General features: G+C 46.8%; 1 protein-coding gene across 1 annotated transcript in view; it reads left to right on the top strand.

Moving 5' to 3' along the window:
- Positions 1 to 566: 566 nt before the first annotated feature.
- The window catches only part of ARHGAP40 (Rho GTPase activating protein 40), a 37,376-nt gene continuing 20,813 nt past the window's right edge, over positions 567 to 17,129 (top strand). The window contains exon 1 of the mRNA XM_058562121.1: positions 567 to 712. Coding sequence (XP_058418104.1) covers positions 567 to 712 — 146 coding nt within the window. The remainder of the gene's footprint in view (positions 713 to 17,129) is intronic.

Here is a 17,129-nt window from a genome sequence, read left to right as displayed (position 1 = left end):
TCCCAAGCGCTGCCCTTTTCACACCCTTGACACACTCCTGTTTGCCTACTTTCCTGTTTCCTGGCAAATGTCACCATCCTCGTTTTGCAGAGGAGGAAACCAAGGCTCAGAGAAGGCGGGTGACCTGCTCAAAGGCACAGAGGGAGTGGCCAGGCCAGACCTGTGGGTCATGGCTGCTTTTTTCCACCCACAGTAGCCACGTACTTTATTAATTCAGTTTTATTTAAAATCAGATGGCTGCAGGTAATAACAAGGGCAATACGAATAATATTTCATGACTGGTTTTAAAGGTGCCATTTCCACTTCACCGCCGTGCAGGAGGGTGGGCGGGGCTCAGAGGTGAGTGTGTGTGTCTGTGTGTGTGTCTGTGTCTGCCTGCAGGTGGCCCTGGCTGAGCCAGCCCCACCCGGGAGGAGGTTGGACATTTGTCCCCGCGTGGGGGTGTCTGGGACTTGGGTGTGCCATAGAGGCCCTGCACCCTTCCTCCTGTGCTCATTGCCGATTGAGTCAGCCCTGAGGCAGCAGCAGCACTGCAGCTGACCAGGAAGCCGCGACGGTGCCAGCCCATGGCAGAGCCTGCCCTTCTCCCTGCCGCCCAGATGGAGAGGCTGGCCCCCTTCTCCCTGGCCTCACCGTGTCCCCGGATCCCGCGGGCCCGCATCGCCAGACAACCAGGGCGCTGTGCCCGGCGCCGGGCAGACCTGGGCTGCAGGTACAGGCTTCACAGGATGGGAGAGGGGAGGTTTGGGCCACTGGTGTCTCAGGGCCAGGGGTGAGGGGACCAAGTCGAGGACCTGCTCTGTGCCAGGGGTGAATGTCGTCTCACTCAGTCCTCACAACATCCCTGTGAAGCAGGAGTTCCCCTCCCATCCTATAGATGAGGAAACAGAAGCTCTGGGAGGGCAAGTAAATGGCCCAAGGTTACCGGCTGCCAAGTGGTGGAGGTGTGTATTTCAAACCTTGGTCCATGGACCCCAAACCCAGGCCCTTCCTGGGACACACACTACCCTGGGCTCCTGCTGCTGGCCTCCTGCGGGGTTACTGATTTTCTGATTTGTAGAGATGCGAGTGACCCCCAATGTGTGCCGTTTCCCCTTCCTCTGGATGTGGAGAGCATTAGGGACCCCAGGGGTGATTTGGGGCTCAAGGTTCAGATCCTTAAGCTGTGGAGTCTCAGCTGGGTCAGTGTGGCCGTGTGGTCACCTCGGGTGACAACAGTCCCCCCTCCATCCTGCTCAGTGTGTCTCTGACAGCCAGACCAGAATTTTTAAAAAGTAATTTTTCCCAACTATGATTACAGCATATTACAATATGATTATTATAGGAATTCAAACAGTTTGGAAGTTTGTATGCCTATTTCCCAGAATCTACTACAGTTAAAGTTTTGGCGTATACCTTGGGAGAATTTTTTGATGTATGTAAACCTATACTTGTACAGTCCTACACAAATAGGATCACGCTATCCACGTGCTTCTAGGCTTCCTTTTATCTCTTAATTAATGTTGTGGACGTCTTTACATGCCAGTAACATATAGATCTGGCTCATTCATTTTAATGATCTCCCATAATCCAACTTTATGGATGTTCTTTGGTTAATTTGAACCAGTTCCTGGCTAATAGACATTTAGACTGGTTGCAATTTTTTAAAAATTATTTTATTGAGGTCACATGGGTTTATAACACTGTGTAAATTTCAGGCGTACATCATTATATTTCAGCTTCAGTATAGGCTGCATCCTGTTCACCACCAAAAGTCTAGTTTACATCCGTCACCATACATATGTGCCCCTTTACCCCTTTCGCCCTCCCCCCACCCCTTCCCCTCTGGTAACTGCTAATCTGTCCTTGGTATCTATCTGTTTGTTTGCCTGTTTATCTTCAACAGATGAGTGAAATCATGCTGTATGTGTCTTTCTCTGTCTGACTTATTTTGCTTAGCATAATACCCTCATGGTCTATCCATGTTGTTGCAAATGGCACAATTTCATCTTTTTTATGGCCGAGTAGTATTCTGTTGTATATCTATACCACACCTTTTTTAACCATTTTAAGCAATACTGCAATGGACATCTTTGGGGATTTGTGTGGGTAAAACTCATTCCTAAAAGTATAATTAAAGGTTTGAAAGGAATAATTAGAATCTTGATAGATCCTGCTCAACTGCCCTCCAAAAATGTTGTAGCTCAGAACACGCCTACAGCAGGGGAGCCCCATTGCCCCACTCATTTCCACCCCAGGACCTGAAGATTGACCATGGCCTGACCGTGGAGAGCAGATCTGGGGAGTAGGGGACCCTGATCCTAGAACAACTGAGCCCACAGAACTCCCTGATGCGGGAACAACTTCTAGGCTCAGGGAAGAGGCAGGGAAACTCAGGGAGATCATTTCATTCATTCAGCGTATTCTCTGAGCTCCTGTGCATGGGGACTCTGTCCCATCCCAGGCAAAAATTACTCGGAACATGTGATTTTGTTGAGATTCGATCTTGATAAGCCAAAGATATGCCTATCTGCATATCTATCAATCAATCTGTCTGTCTGTCGGTCTATCTGTCTAGTCTGTATTAGTTTCCTATTGCTGTTGTAACAAATCACCACAAGCTTACTGGCTTAAAACAGCACAAATTTATTATCTTATAGTTCCAGAAGTCAGAAATCCTAAAAAACAGGGCTGTGCTCCTTCTGAAGGCTCTGGGGATGATCTGTTTCCTTCCCTTTTCCAGCTTCTAGAGGCCACCCACTTTCCCTGACCCATGGCCCTCTTCCATCTTCAAACATCTTCAAATCTCTCTCTGACTCTGACCTCCACTTCTGTCATCACATCTCCTCCTCTGATTCTGACCCTCCTGCCTCCCTCTTTCACTTATAAAGACCCTTGTGATTACACTGGGCTCACCCAGGTAATCCAGGATACTCTTCCCATCTCAAGATCCTTAACTTAATCACATCTGCAAAGTCCCTTTTGTCATGTAAGATAACATATTCACAGGTTCTGGAAATTAGGATGTGGACATCTTTGGGGGGGCCACTATTCAGCCTATCACACTATCATCTATCTGTCTGTCTATGTATCTATGTATCTATCTATCTGTCTATCTGTCATCTAATTATCCATTCATCCATCTGTCTATCTACCTCCCTACCTATCCTATCTGTTCCCCTAACCTCCCCTGGCCCTCCCTTAATCTCTTGGTTCATTGTGATCTCTGAGGCTTTTAGTATTGAATTCACTATAAGAATGCTTGACCCATTGAATGTGCTCAGTACTTACTGGTTGAATAAACAAATGAATTTCGTTGCATTGCTTTTGTTACTTAAAACAACGCTCTTACTTCTAGAACAGTGGTTTTTCAAACTCCAGCATTCTGTAAATATTTTATTTGAATTCAATTTTTATTATATTTTTTAAATATCAAAAGACTAGTAAAAACACCTCATGTACTCAAGTGTGTTATATCCCAAATATTTTTGTCTATCGAAATTGTATAGATTGTATGGTCCATAAATGCTTTAAATTGAACTTATAAAATGAGTTTACAATAATATCATTGTTCTCTCTTTTGTTTATTGAGAAGAGATTCCCCTGTCAAAAAAATGTGAAAACCACTTCCCTGGGACAGGACTGGTCTGTCTGCTCCAGCCACTGCTCTTGTGTATCGGTTCACAAAGTCACTAGGTCAGTTCTCCCAACCCTCTGAGTTCATTCATCTCACTGGTCACTCACTTGTGAGTCATTTATTTATTCAACAAATTCCAGCAAGACCGTAAGATCTTGGATGCCAGGCTGGGTCTGTTCTGTTCACCCATGTATCTCCAGCACCCAGTGCAAGGCTGGTCCATTGTAGGTGCTCATGAAATATTTGCTCAATGAACGAAATGCTCACTGCTTCTATGTGAAGTCCCATGATGGGCATTTAGTATGAGGATTATAAGATGTTCTCTCAGTCCTTGGGATGTCCACAGGCTGGTCCAAGAGGAAGATATAAGACTGGTCCACTGTGATATGATGCACAAATGCTGATTGGAAAGGTCTGAGCAGGGGTGACTGGAGTCAGTGCTGTCATCAAACAGAACTTCCTGTAAAGTGAATGGGACAGAGTTTGCTCTCTATGTGAACTCAATCTTAGGATCATGCAGTGTTGGCCTTGGGAGGAACCTTAATGACCCAATCCTAGCAAGATGGCTCTGATGGGATTCCCTCCATCCTCTTTCCCAAATAGAAACATATTTTCTGTTAATTCATGATTGCTATAGAAAGTGCAAAAAATAGCAAGTGAAATCCACTACCCCCTCCCGCCTCCAACCCACAAGAATAGTAATTGTGAGCAGTTCGGTGTAGATCCTATAAGATTTTATGCTTCATAAAGATATATTTACATATTTGTATATGGAAAACATATATGACCTAATTTATGTATGTAATTATACTTATATATGTGAACTGGATTATACTACCTGTAGCCATATGAAACAACCTTTCCCACTTGATAATATTTTTCACCGAAATAGAGATGTACACTGTTCTCTTTAAACACTGCATGATATTTCATTTTATGACTGAACTGTACTTTTGTTAACTAGCCTCCTCTGATGGACTTTTAGATTGTTTCTTTTACTTTTCCTTTTTAAAAAATTTTTTTGGTTGCTATTATAGACTATACTGCATTGTCTTGGGCATATATCTTTGTGCGCTTATCTTTATGATAAATTCCCAGAATAGAAATGGAGTCCTAGGTATATACATTTAAAACTTTGAAATATATTGCCAAGTGGTTTCCCAGGGAGGTTGTACCCAATTATAGACTCACTAAGTGGGTGCCAGTTTGTTTCCTTATGTTCTTGACATTCTTGACTGGACATTATTGCTCTTTTTAGTCTTTGCTAATTGTAGCTTGTTTTAACTCACCTTTCTTTTATTGTTAGTGCAGTTGGGCATCTTTTCACAGGCTGAGTGTCTGATAGATAGGCAGGAAGACCCATTTCGAGTCTGGTGCAACAGTCAGATTCCCTTAATCAACAGTGGGTTAAGTGACTTGGCCAACTGCACACAGGTATTTTGTGGAATAATTCACTTTTACAAAGTCCACCTAAACTCATATTTAGCTCCTGTGTCGTTCTGAGGTCTCTGCCTTTGGCGTTAATGTCAATCGATCTCTCTAGACACCATATACCTTGAAACCTCCAGACACACCCCATAGGTGAACCCAAGCACCCAATAAATCACTCACACGCAGTTTAGATGTACCAGTGGTAGAAGGACAGCCTGAATCTCAAAGCCCAGCTTTACCACTTACCAGCTGTAGGACTCTGGGGAAGATGTTTAACCTCTCTGAGCCTCAGTTTCCTTTTCTGTAAGATGGCTGCAAGTGGCAGTTCCTGCCTCATAGGCTTGTTGTGAGGATGAAAGGAAAGGAACGTGTGTGAAGGGCTTAGCACAGAGCGGTACGTAGGGCACGCACCATATGTGCCAGACACCGGCCGTCAAGGGGAAGCTCTAGGAGCTGACTCCACATAGCACAGGTTTGTTTTCATGCAAGAAGTGAATTCAGGCCTCCTGACTCCTTGGAGTTGTAGAAAGATCTGCATTTGTGTCTTAAATCCTCCACTTATCCTTGGGAAGGTTACCGTACCTCTCTGAGCAGGTTGCTTTATTTGCAAAATAAGTGCCATTCTAGTAGTTGCTGTTGGTGACACACGTCTTCCTGGATCTCCGCCACGAAACTGCCACCTTGGGGCTGCAACCCCCAGGCCCAGGCTGCAGCCCTCATGCTTCCGACCAGCTTTGCAGCAAAAGCCCTTGTGGCCGAATTCTCGCCAGGCCTCGCCTGCGGGAGGGACCTGGCTGACTCTTGCTTACAAACCAGCAAAGGCAAGTCCCTTCTGACAGGCCTTCCTATTTCCTCTCTTGCTTCACAGTGAAGCAGGAGAAGGCTCCACCTACACTGAGGGCTTAGGCCGCTTCCCTCCACAACTCTGGGATCTCCAGCCCTCCAACTCCCCTCCCGTCAGGCATGGCCAGCTCCACCCAGCTTGGCCAGCAGATGCTCACAGAATGTGAGAATGTCTTTTTCGTGACACTTGCCAACCCTGGGTGTTGGCAATCTTTTTGGTGTTTGCCAATCTGATGCTTGAAAATATTTCATCGTCTTAATTTGTATTTCCCTAATTACTTGTGAGGTTCAACATCTTTTCACATTGAACATTTACATTTTATCTTGAGTGGCTGTTCATTCGTACCTACTGTCTACTTTTCTATCATTAGATGTTTTTTGAGGGTATTTTTTTCCTTATTGATTTCTAGGAACTCTTTATATAGACTAGATAGTAACGCTTTATCATTTGTTGCTAATATTTCCTCTCAACTGATTACTGGTCTTATGACTTTGTTTATGATGTCTTTTGTAAGACAGGAGTTTTAAATTTTGATGCAAACCTTGGTTGTTTTCAGTTATGGCTTCTGGATTTTATTTTGCTTGGGGAGATGTTCCCCACTACCCCTTATTTCTTCCCAACTCCATTCTCATCACACCCCAATGCAGGCTCCTATCCACCCAGCAGAATTCCTTTGTACTTACCACCTTAATAACCTGCTTCCCTTCCTGTGAGCTTTGCATATCTCATTCCCTCCCTGACGTTCATTGACTGTTCCTTTAAAACTGAGTTCCAACATCATCTTCTCCAGGAAGCCTTTCTCCTCTGCCTCATCCCACTCTGGTTACTGCTCTGTCCCTTAGAGCTGTTGCTCCATCTTAGATGGTTTGTAGGCAGCTCATTAGTCGGAACACAGTTTTGCTTTGAACCATTTGTTGGAGCACTTGCTCTGGGCACGGATTACTTCACTTCATCCTCGAGACCCTGTGTATACCGTTATCACCATCGTCATCCCCATTTTGCAGGGTTGGGGAGGGAAGACTAAGATACTTCCCCACGGTCACACATCAAGATGACAGGCCCGGACTCAGACCATCTGACTCTAGGGCCTGGACCCTTAGCCACTGCGTTAAATGTCTCTAGTTGCTGCCCTAACAAATTGCCACAAATTTATTATCTTATAGTTCTGGAAGCCAGAAGTCCAAAATGGGGCTTCCTCCCTGGGCTGAAATCAAGGTGTTGGCAGGGCTACATTCCTTTCTGGAGAATCTTGCAGAGAACCCACTTTCCAACTTCTAGAGGCTGTCTGCTTTCCTCAGCCCATGGTCCCCTTGGTGAGTCCCTCTCATGCTATCATCTGTGGTTGTCACCCTTCTGCCCCCCTCTTCCCCACTTAAGGACTCTGGTGATTACTCTGGTCCCGCCCAGACAATCCAGGATAATCTCCCCATCTCAAGGTCAACTGATCAGCAACTGTAATTCCACCTGCAACCTTAATCCCCCCTTGCCGTGTAACATAACATATTTACAGATTCCGGGGGTTAGGACCTGGGCACCTTTTTGCGGGGAGGGCAGTATTCTGTCTGCCACAGCCACTCTTCCATACTCCTTCTCCAAATCTCAGTCACCTGCCTCTGCCCCCAGGGGTTCACCCCGCCTCACCCCGACAGAAGCTGTGGGTTGGATGGGTGCATCAGAATCACCTGGAAGGCTTATTAAAATCCAGATTACTGCACCCCACCCCCAGAGTTTCTCATTCAGTAGTTCTCGGGCAAGAACTGCGAATTTACAGAGCAGATTCACATACCCGAGTTGGAGAGATTCGCATATTCAAGTTTTCTAGTAACTGAATCAACCATCAGTTTTATATTTAAATTAGCTAAAACTAAATAAAATTAAAAATTCAGTTCCTCAATCATACTGACCACATTTCAAGTGCTCAATAGCCACGCATGGCTGGTGGCTACCGTATTGGCTAACACAGTTCTATATGTTGCCCAGCGTATAAAATAATCTGATTAAGTGACTCAGGCAGAGACAAGCTAGTGTCAATGACCTTGTGCTAAGGAAGGATCAGGGCCAGCCTCAAACCCCTGTGGAATGTTCAGAACCTCTCCGGCAAGCTCTGCAGGAATGGACTGCCAGCTGGAAGCCCATTTGAAGAGGCAGCCACCACTTGGCTTCAGCCAATTGTTGTCACTTAGGGATGGGGCCCCAGGATTATCATCTCTTTTGATTTTTTTCCAAGAGAAATTGGAGCTAGAGGATTTTTAAATGTGTGACCTCCTCATGTTCAGATGATGGCAAGCTACTTTAAATGTGGTGAAATCCAGTGGGGGTGGCCACTCTGCTCCTTCACATGGAGCTTGGTCGATCCTGATCATCTGGTTGGGAACATTTGTCATCTCAGAGGTCATGAGCAGTAACTTAATCTTCCCCAGCCATCTCAAAAATGCAGGCTGCCCCTCCCAGAAGTGCTATGTGAAATTTCAATGCAATCTATCTGTTCCCACCCCACTTTTGAAAGCTTCTGTGCAATTCTGTGAACCTTAGCCATATAACGATGCTCCCAGGCAGTGCCTCCGAGCCCTGGCTGCACAATATTATCAACTGGGCAGCTTTGAACATTACGGATGCCCAGGTCCCATTTCCAGTGGTTTCGGTGCAGTTGGTCTGGGGTATTGCCTGGGCACTGGGACTTTGAAAAGCTGCCTGGGCGATTCCAGTGCACAGTCAGAGTTGAGAGCCACTGGTCTCTACGCCTAGAATATAGCTCCTTGGCCCAGTGGGTCTCCTATTTCTCTGGCTCTCACCCACCTTGACCAGCAGAAGGGAGCACCCACAGCTGTGCCTTTCTCTCTCCCTGGCCCAGCCTCAGATCTAATTCAGGAAGCTAAATTACATCGATTATATTTCAGAATGTTTTTATTCTTGTTGTCTATAACACAAAATAGCATGCTGGAAAATTCCACAACCCAGAGATCAGCTCTAGAAGGATTATTATGTGGAAGAAATGTGGTGAGCATTGTTGAACCATTCAAAGAATGAGCACACTGGCTGGAATGAGCCAGTCTTATCTTAAGGGGAAAGTTGTTGCCTTATACGGATTTTAGGAGCTCAGTTAAGATGACACTCAAAAATGTAAATACAGGATTTGCCTTTTATAGCATCTCATTCCCACCCGCCTCCACCCTGTGCAACCACAGGGATTGCTTCATAGATGGCAGTGTTGCTGTGTACTGATGTTCAGGTTGTGCACTGCATAAATATGTTACATCCAAAGGGGCACCATCCACCTCATAGCCATATGCTAAGTTATGGGAAAGTGCGTGTGTGGGCATGGAGAATCCAGACTTTCTGGCAAGTCCTAGAGCAGCAGTGGAGAGACCCTCCTTCATAAGCCCACATTGACACACATGGCCGTGTATATGTTCATGGGAGAATATGGACCTACACGTTCCCTGGCACACTTATGTGCACCTGGCTATGCCCTGAGATTGCTCTCGGAGGCCTGATTCCCACCCTTCACTTGACTCAGAAGCTGATGTGTCATTTCACTGGGGGTTTGGGGATAGGGTGGGACATGGAGTGTGCATGTGGCATATGCACCTAGCCTCTGGGAATGTGTGTGAGTGGGAGACAGTGGGCCCACTGCTCCTCTGGTTAAGCTGTTTGGGTTGTTCAGTAATACACTAACCATCTCTGCCAGCCATTGCTGTATAACAAATGATCCCAAACTCAACAGCAATCATTTATTAAAGGAGCACTCGTTTGTTCCTGCTCATGCATCTGAGGGTTAGCTGATCTGGCCTAGGCTCTGCTGGGGGCTCCATTGCAAGCTGTGGGTCAGGTTGAACTTGCTCCTCCTGCTCGTTGGGCTCTGGTCTGTGCCGCATGTGTTCATTCTGGGGCCTGGGCTGCAGCCACCCAGGGATCGCTCTCCCCGTGACGAGGGGAGGTGCAAGAGGGCCAGTCCCACCACCCAGACATGTTTCACACCTTGGCATGCCTTGTGTCTGCTCACATTCCATTGGCCAAAGGGCATCGCGTGCCCAAGGCCCAAGTCAATGGGTGGGGGGCGAGGGGCGGTAGCCTCTGCCTCTCATGGGAGGAACTGCAAAGTCACAGGGCAAAGGCCTTAAGGAGGGGGAGGAATAATGCATTGAGAACAATAATTCAAGCTCTTCCACACTAACTTACATGACAGAGGGGCAACACAACTTGAGACTCTTTGTTGGGAAGACATTTTCAAGCACTGTAAAATATAGCACTAGGGCCAAAAATAACTCTGCATTTCTACCCAAAGCCTCCTCCTGCAGCCCAGGGACCAAAGCGTGGAAAGGCCGATGCCCCTGTTTTTCTCTTCTCACACCTTCTCCTGTGCCCTCTTTGAAGTCAGGGAGGGTTGTCGCTGGGTGTGACCAGGTTCCTCTGAGCTTTCAGCATTCAACGGTCCTTGTCCCTCGCCGAATGAGAGACTGGTGTCAGCATTTCGTCGTGTAGCCTCTGAAACAACCCAACTCCTAAAGCACTGGCTGGTAATGTTGATTTCCCGAATGTTCGGAGAGGAGACAAAAGACAGTGCACGTCACCCACCACACAGCCATTCCTCCCATGGTGGCAATCCTCTCTGGCAATCGACTCATCCCCCTCTGTCTCTCCTTTCTCTTCACTCGCAGCTTCTCACCCGCTTCTGTCTTCCCCACTCAGCAAAGCAGAGCTTGGCCTTTCCCCGACAGCAACCACCTCTTGCTTCTTCAGCATGCCCCGTTGGGGATTTATCTCAATCCGTCTCGCTATGATTACCCAACAGTAACTGAGACGGAGAACCTTCAAGAGTCAGAGCAGCTGGGAAGAGGCAGAGCGGGGACCGAGTCCAGCCCACCCGTATTCCTTCCCCAACCACAGGCTGCATCTGACCAACAAAAAACCCCACAAAAAGTCAGAATTAAGGACAAGAAGTTACACAAGGGCTTTAGTGCATAGTAGCTGAGAACATGGGCTATGGAGTCAGACTTCCTGGGTTCAAAGTCCGGTCTTGCCGTTTACTAGCCAGGTGAGCTTGGACAAGTTACTTAATTTCTATGTGTCTCTGTTTCCTCATCTGTAAAATGGGATAATAACAACAATAGGAGCTTGTGAGGATTACATGAGTTCCTCCACGTAAAGAAGTGGTTCTCAATGTGGGCGAGTTTGCCCCCCGGGGACGTTTGGCGATGTCTGAAGACATTTTTGGTTGTCATAAGTGGGAGGGATGTTTTTGGCATCTAGTGGATGGAGGCCAGGGATGCTGCTAAACTTCCTACAATGCACAGGACAGCCCCTCAGGACATAGAATGATCCAACCTAAATGTCCCAGGGTCCCAGGCTGAGGGATCCAGACAGTGTTCAGGGCAGCACCTTGCACGTGGTAAATGTTAGTGCGTGCTGGTTTTAGTGCTCAGTGCCAGCTACTCCATGGCCTGTGTTGGGATCACTTTGTCACTATGGCCATGTGGCCTGTGCTTGTGACTAGAGCCTCCTCCTTAACTCGTAGTCTCTGCAACATTCATGATGAGGATAGTGGTGATGCTGCTAATAATAATAATTATTATTACAACACTTCCTATTTCTTTGCACTAGTATAGGCCAGATATTTCACCAGCTGTCTTATTTACATTTCTTATGATTCTCACGGTGAGAGTAGCTCTCATTAGCCCCTGCTTTGCAGAGGAAACAGGGGCTCAGGGAGGTGAAACGTCTCACCCACCCAGGATGCCAAGGCGTGAGGATGGAACGCAGCCTCTGTTTAACTCTGGAATGCTGCGCACGCAGCCATTGCCCTTTTCTGCAACCTGTTGGTGTTTCATCAGAGTCAGGGAGGCGACGGCAAGGGCAGGCGCTCTGCGAGGAATCAAGGGCTGCCTAAGAGCCCCATTGCACTGTGCGGGTAAGCCTTGGCCAGGCTGAGCTGGCGAGGAGGCCAGCCATGCCTCCACCAGGGCCTCTTGATGTGCTGCATTCATGGTCCCTTGGTCATCCTGGCTTTTGGCCTCTCTAAGCAGGCTCTCAGCCCAGCATGAGTTTCCTTGGCCCCTCCCTTTGGCAACTGCTTTTGCCCCTCTGTCATCTCATTCTTGGGGCCTGCCTGGACCCCAAGGGCGAGAGTCTTGCTCAAGATCCTCTTGCAAAGCTCCCATCCCTACCTTTGTTTTCCCATTTTATGGAAACTGAGGCCCAGAGAGGGAAAGGGACAGGTCCACGGTCACACAGGGAGTGAGGAGGGGGCTTGGACAGGTCCCAGGAGGGAGAATGAGCTCGTGTGTGTGTGTGTGTGTGGGAGAGAAACGCTTTGCATTCGGCGAGGTTCTGAGCAGCTGGGAGGGTTGCCCTGGCCATGTGACCCGGTGGTATTTCATCCACAGGCGGGGCTCGGAAGGCTCTGCCCACCCGCTGCGGGACAGGCGCTAGAGGCTGCTCACCAGTGGGCAGCCTTGGGCAAGTCGCTTGTCCTGTCTGAGTCTCAAGTGGGAAGTGCCCAGAAGCAACACGTTTGTCAAACTAACACTCACGGAGGACTTCCTGTTCCAGGCACCTTATGTGTAGTAGCTTCCTACACCTCTCTAACTGACCACAGAGAGGCTCGATAATGAAGCAGCTCTTAAATTGCGCTGCCTTACGTAGTCTCCATACGAGGATGGGAGACTTGCCAGGTTCACGGGCTCCCCAAAGTTACTTCACTAGTAAATGACAGATAATGACAGATCGAGGATTCAGTCAGGCCCGTGCGACACTAGAGCCAAAGTTCTGAACTTCAAAACTTGCGGCTCTGGTTATCTGTAGCTTAGTGGGCCTGCAGTCAGTGCTCAGTAAAAGCTTAAAAACAAAATTACAACTAGAGACAGTTGATTGTGCTGTACACTTAGGATGTGTGCACTTTTCCGCATATGCTAGGCATCAATAAAACATTGAAAACGAAACAAACAAAAAAATCAGCCTGTTGATGAAGCTCGGAACAAATTCCGTGGATGTGCTGCGCTCCCTTTGTTCTGTGGCTAAATGGGGGACTGGTTGCCACACTGCAACGTGTGAACTTGGGAAAATGACACCTTTAGAACTCTGGGGTTTTATTTCATTTCTGTTCTTCCCTGCACCCCTGTCTGATCGCCTCAGAAAGTTCCCCCATAGAAATGACTGCTCCCCTCTCACCGCTTAGCTGTCAAAACCGTGACACAATCGACGACTTCTGTTTTGGTTTACTCACCACAGTTTTCAAATTGTCACGAAAACACACAGATGCTGGTAATTTCCAAGCGAATCGCAAAGCAACTAAAGGAACCGAGCTGTGCACCAGCATGGGGTACCAAACGGATTCGCAGGAGGCGCACTGACTAGCAGTTTTCTCGAAAAGAATAAATAGAGCAGAACAGCCAATTTTATAATTAACTGGGAATTGGTCTCCAGTGAAACTTCTGCTCAGGGAAAATGGCCAAGTTGTTGCTGGGGAGAGGCTGTGTGCCCTGCCTCTTCCTGTGGGCATGAGATTTCTTCCTGGTGGACCTGAGATTTCTTTGCTTTACCACATTTGAGTATGTTTCGGGATGGGAGCGTTTCTAACTCGGAGTCAAGCTCAGTGTGTGGACGTTACTCTCGGGAGAAAGGCACAGCCAGGGTCTATGGGTAAGGTGCTGGCAGGACAGGCCACATGCAAAATGAACACGGGGCCCCTTTTTCAAAAATTACTAAGCATTTCAAGATGGCAATAGCGGAGCACTAAACCAAGCATGAGGCCCTTCTCAGCACGGGGCCTGTGTGACAGCACAGGTTGTACATCTGTGACACTGGCCCTGGGTCCTGGATCACACCTCCGGAAGTTAGGGTACGTCTGGGGGGGGGGTCTCAAGCTGAGGGCAAAATACAGCCTCAGGGACTCCAGGGCACGGGACCCCACAAAACGGAAGCCAGATACACAACAGGAGCAAAATCAGCACCCTGTCCCGGGCTGCAAAAGCAACAACAAACAAATGCAGTGGAACAATCCTTTTAGGAAGGCAATTTGGCAAGAAGTGTCAACATTTCACAAACCCTTTGATTCAGCAATTCCACTTCTAGCACTCTCTTTACTGTTACCCCGGCACAAAGGAACAGGTGATAAATAGTAGGATGCTTATTACAAGGTAGCTTGTGATATTGACAAATGGAAACAACCCAAGCGTCTGTCAAGAGGAGATAGATTAAAAACCACGCTACCTCCTCACATGAGGATATTTCATGCAAAATGCACTGTGTGGGTGACCCTCTCGTGATTCCACTGCTCAATGATATCATCTAGGATGAAGTTTTTAGATTTTCATTTTATTGCTGGGGATGGTATCCACTTTGTTCTAAGCCTGGATCCCCATTGTGGGACTTGTTTTTCACCCACGTCTAGAGCAAGTCGTCTATATCCCAGAATCCCCAACAGAAGTCCTGAGTTTCACCTTCCTTAAGTCAATTCATGTGACTGGAGGAATGCACATGGTGGTTCTTTTCTGTTTCTTTTTTTTTTTTTTTAATAATAGCTTTATCGAGATATAATTCACATGCCATATAACTCACCCATGTAAAGTGTACAATCCAACAGTTTTTAGTGTATTCACGGAGTTGTGCAGCCACCATCACAATCAATCTCAGAGCATTTTCGTCACCCCAAAAGAAACGCTGTACCCGTTAGCAGGCACCCACACAGTGGATCTTAACCCGATCTTACCTGAACCTGTTTCGGTGACTAGGCTGGAGTGGGGTCACGGCTACTACACACGGCTACTCCTGGCTGAACCAGGAGTGGAAAGGACGTTGGGACGGCAGCCATGTTGTTCACCACGCCGGTGCTCCACTCACTCGTGACGTCCTGACGTGCCTTTATCCTGCCCTCGTCCCACGACGCTGATGGCCTCCTGCAACGTGCCTGACATTGAGCCTTGCCTTCCCTACCCTTTCCAGCTCTCGTTTTAAGATTGGCTCTGGTGCAACAAGAGTGGGCCAGATCTCACGTAAAATGGATGTGGTGGCCAGGAGTGGGGAAGCCCAGCCTTGGCAGAGGGGCCAGATTATGCAAAGACATGGAGGTGTGAGAGAGACTGGAGAACCTGTAAACTCACAAGTGGAAAGCGAGGTGCATGTGGGGAAATGGCAAACGATGAGGCTGGCATGTTGCTGTCAGTCTCACATTTCTAGCAGCTCTTGTTTCTATTTTTTGCTATGCTATTAAGTGCATAAAGGTTCCTAACTGTCGTAGGTTCTTTGTGGATTTACATTTTTTTCCCCCTTAGAATGTTTCTTAATCTGAAAGTAAGAATATCTTTGATATCTTTGTCCTTTTTCTTAGCATTTTCCCAATATTTGGTCCATGGTTTTTACTTTTAACTTTTGCTATTTTGCATTATGTGTGCTTGTGTAAGTTTAAGGTGTGCAACGTGATGATTTGATACATATATACTGTAAAATGATTACCACGAAAATGTTAGTTAACATCTCCATCACCTCACATAATTACTCTCTCTTTTCTTTTATGGTGAGAACATTTAAGATTCACTCTCTTAGCAACTTTCAAGAGTACAATACAGTATCGTTAATTATAGTCACTCTGCTATTCATTAGATCCGCAGAACTTATTCATTGCGTAACTGGAAGTTCGTACCCTTTGACCAACATCTCCCCTTATCTCCCACCCCCAGCCCTTGGCAACCACCAATCTACTCTCTGTTTCTATGAGTTTGGCTTTTTTAGATTCCACATATAAGCGAGATCATACAGTATTTCTCTGTCTGACTTACTTCATTTAGCATAATGGCTTCAAGGTCCATCCATGCTGTTGCAAACGGCAAAATTTCCTTCATTATATGTCCGAATAATTTCCATTGTATGTGTGTATATATATGTCACATTTTCTTGATCCATTCATTCATCGACAGACACTGAGGTTGTTTCCATGCCTTGGTTATTGTAAACAATGCTGCAATGAACATGGGGGTGCAGATATCTCTTTGAGATGCTGATTTCATTTCCTTTGGATAAATACCAATACTAGTGAGATTGCTGGATCATAGGGTAGTTCTATTTTTAATTTCTTGAGGACCCCCACTGCTATTTTCCATTGAGGCTGCACCAATTTGCATTCCCACCAACGGTGCACAAGGCTGCCCTTTTCTCCACATCCTCGCCAACGCTTGTCATCTCTTGTCTTCTTGATGACAGCCATTCTAGCAGGTGTGAGGTGATATCACATTGTGGTTTGGATTCACATTTCCCCGATGATTAGGGCATATGTGCTTTTTAAAAGCTGCAGTGGATGATTTTTTTTTAAAGCCAAATTGAGTCTTTTTTTAACAAGGCAGTTCAGACCATCCATATTTATTGTTTTCTCTGCCTTTTGTCTGTTTCCAGATGGAATAAAGAAATTTGTTCTATAATCTTGCCTGGGATCTTTACTGAGCTCAAATATCTGTAGAATTCGTGGAATATACTTTTTCCTATTTGAGGAAATTAGGAACATATTTCTTCCCTATAGTGGCAGGGCGGTTTGTGATGTTTTGCTGATATGTCTCAGGGTCTATGTGGTCCCAGCTCCCAATCCACCATTTCTCAAGGATTCTGGGCAGCAGCACAGAAATTCTATCCCCAAGCTCATTTGAAGCCCCAGAATATCATTTATGGGGGCCAAGAGATTTGCACTGTCTTATTCTGGGATTTTTTTTGTGTGTGTGTGAGGAGGATCAGCCCTGTGCTAACATCTGCCAATCCTCCTCTTTTTTTGCTGAGGAAGACTGGCCTTGGGCTAACATCTGTGCCCATCTTCCTCCACTTTATATGGGACGCCGCCACAGCATGGCTTGACAAGCAGTGCATCAGTGCGCGCCCAGGATCCGAACCGATGAACCCCAGGCCGCCGCAGTGGAGCACGCGCACTTAACTGCTTGCGCCACCGGGCAGGCCCTGGGATTTTTTGAACAAAGTGGAATCAAATAGTGCGTGTAGATGTTTGTGCAGAAGAGGGGAATTAAAAGAAAAATGCAGGGAATCGGAGCTCTAAGGAAAACCACATGGCTGCTGGCTGAACCAGGAGAGGCTGGAACTGGGACCTAGAAAAGCAAGCTGAGGTCCCCCCATCTCTCCATGGCTGCAGAGGATCCCTCTCTGCTTCTTTCAGAAGATTGGCTGCTTCAGCTCCCCCATTTCCACATGGCCTCCCAGTTCATGTGCCTGACACTGACCCCTCAATCTCTTGGTTCAGCACCTTGA

This window comes from Diceros bicornis, chromosome 19 (genome assembly GCF_020826845.1).
Source record: "Diceros bicornis minor isolate mBicDic1 chromosome 19, mDicBic1.mat.cur, whole genome shotgun sequence".
NCBI lineage: Eukaryota > Metazoa > Chordata > Mammalia > Perissodactyla > Rhinocerotidae > Diceros > Diceros bicornis.
This window is presented reverse-complemented; position numbering and strand designations above follow the sequence as displayed.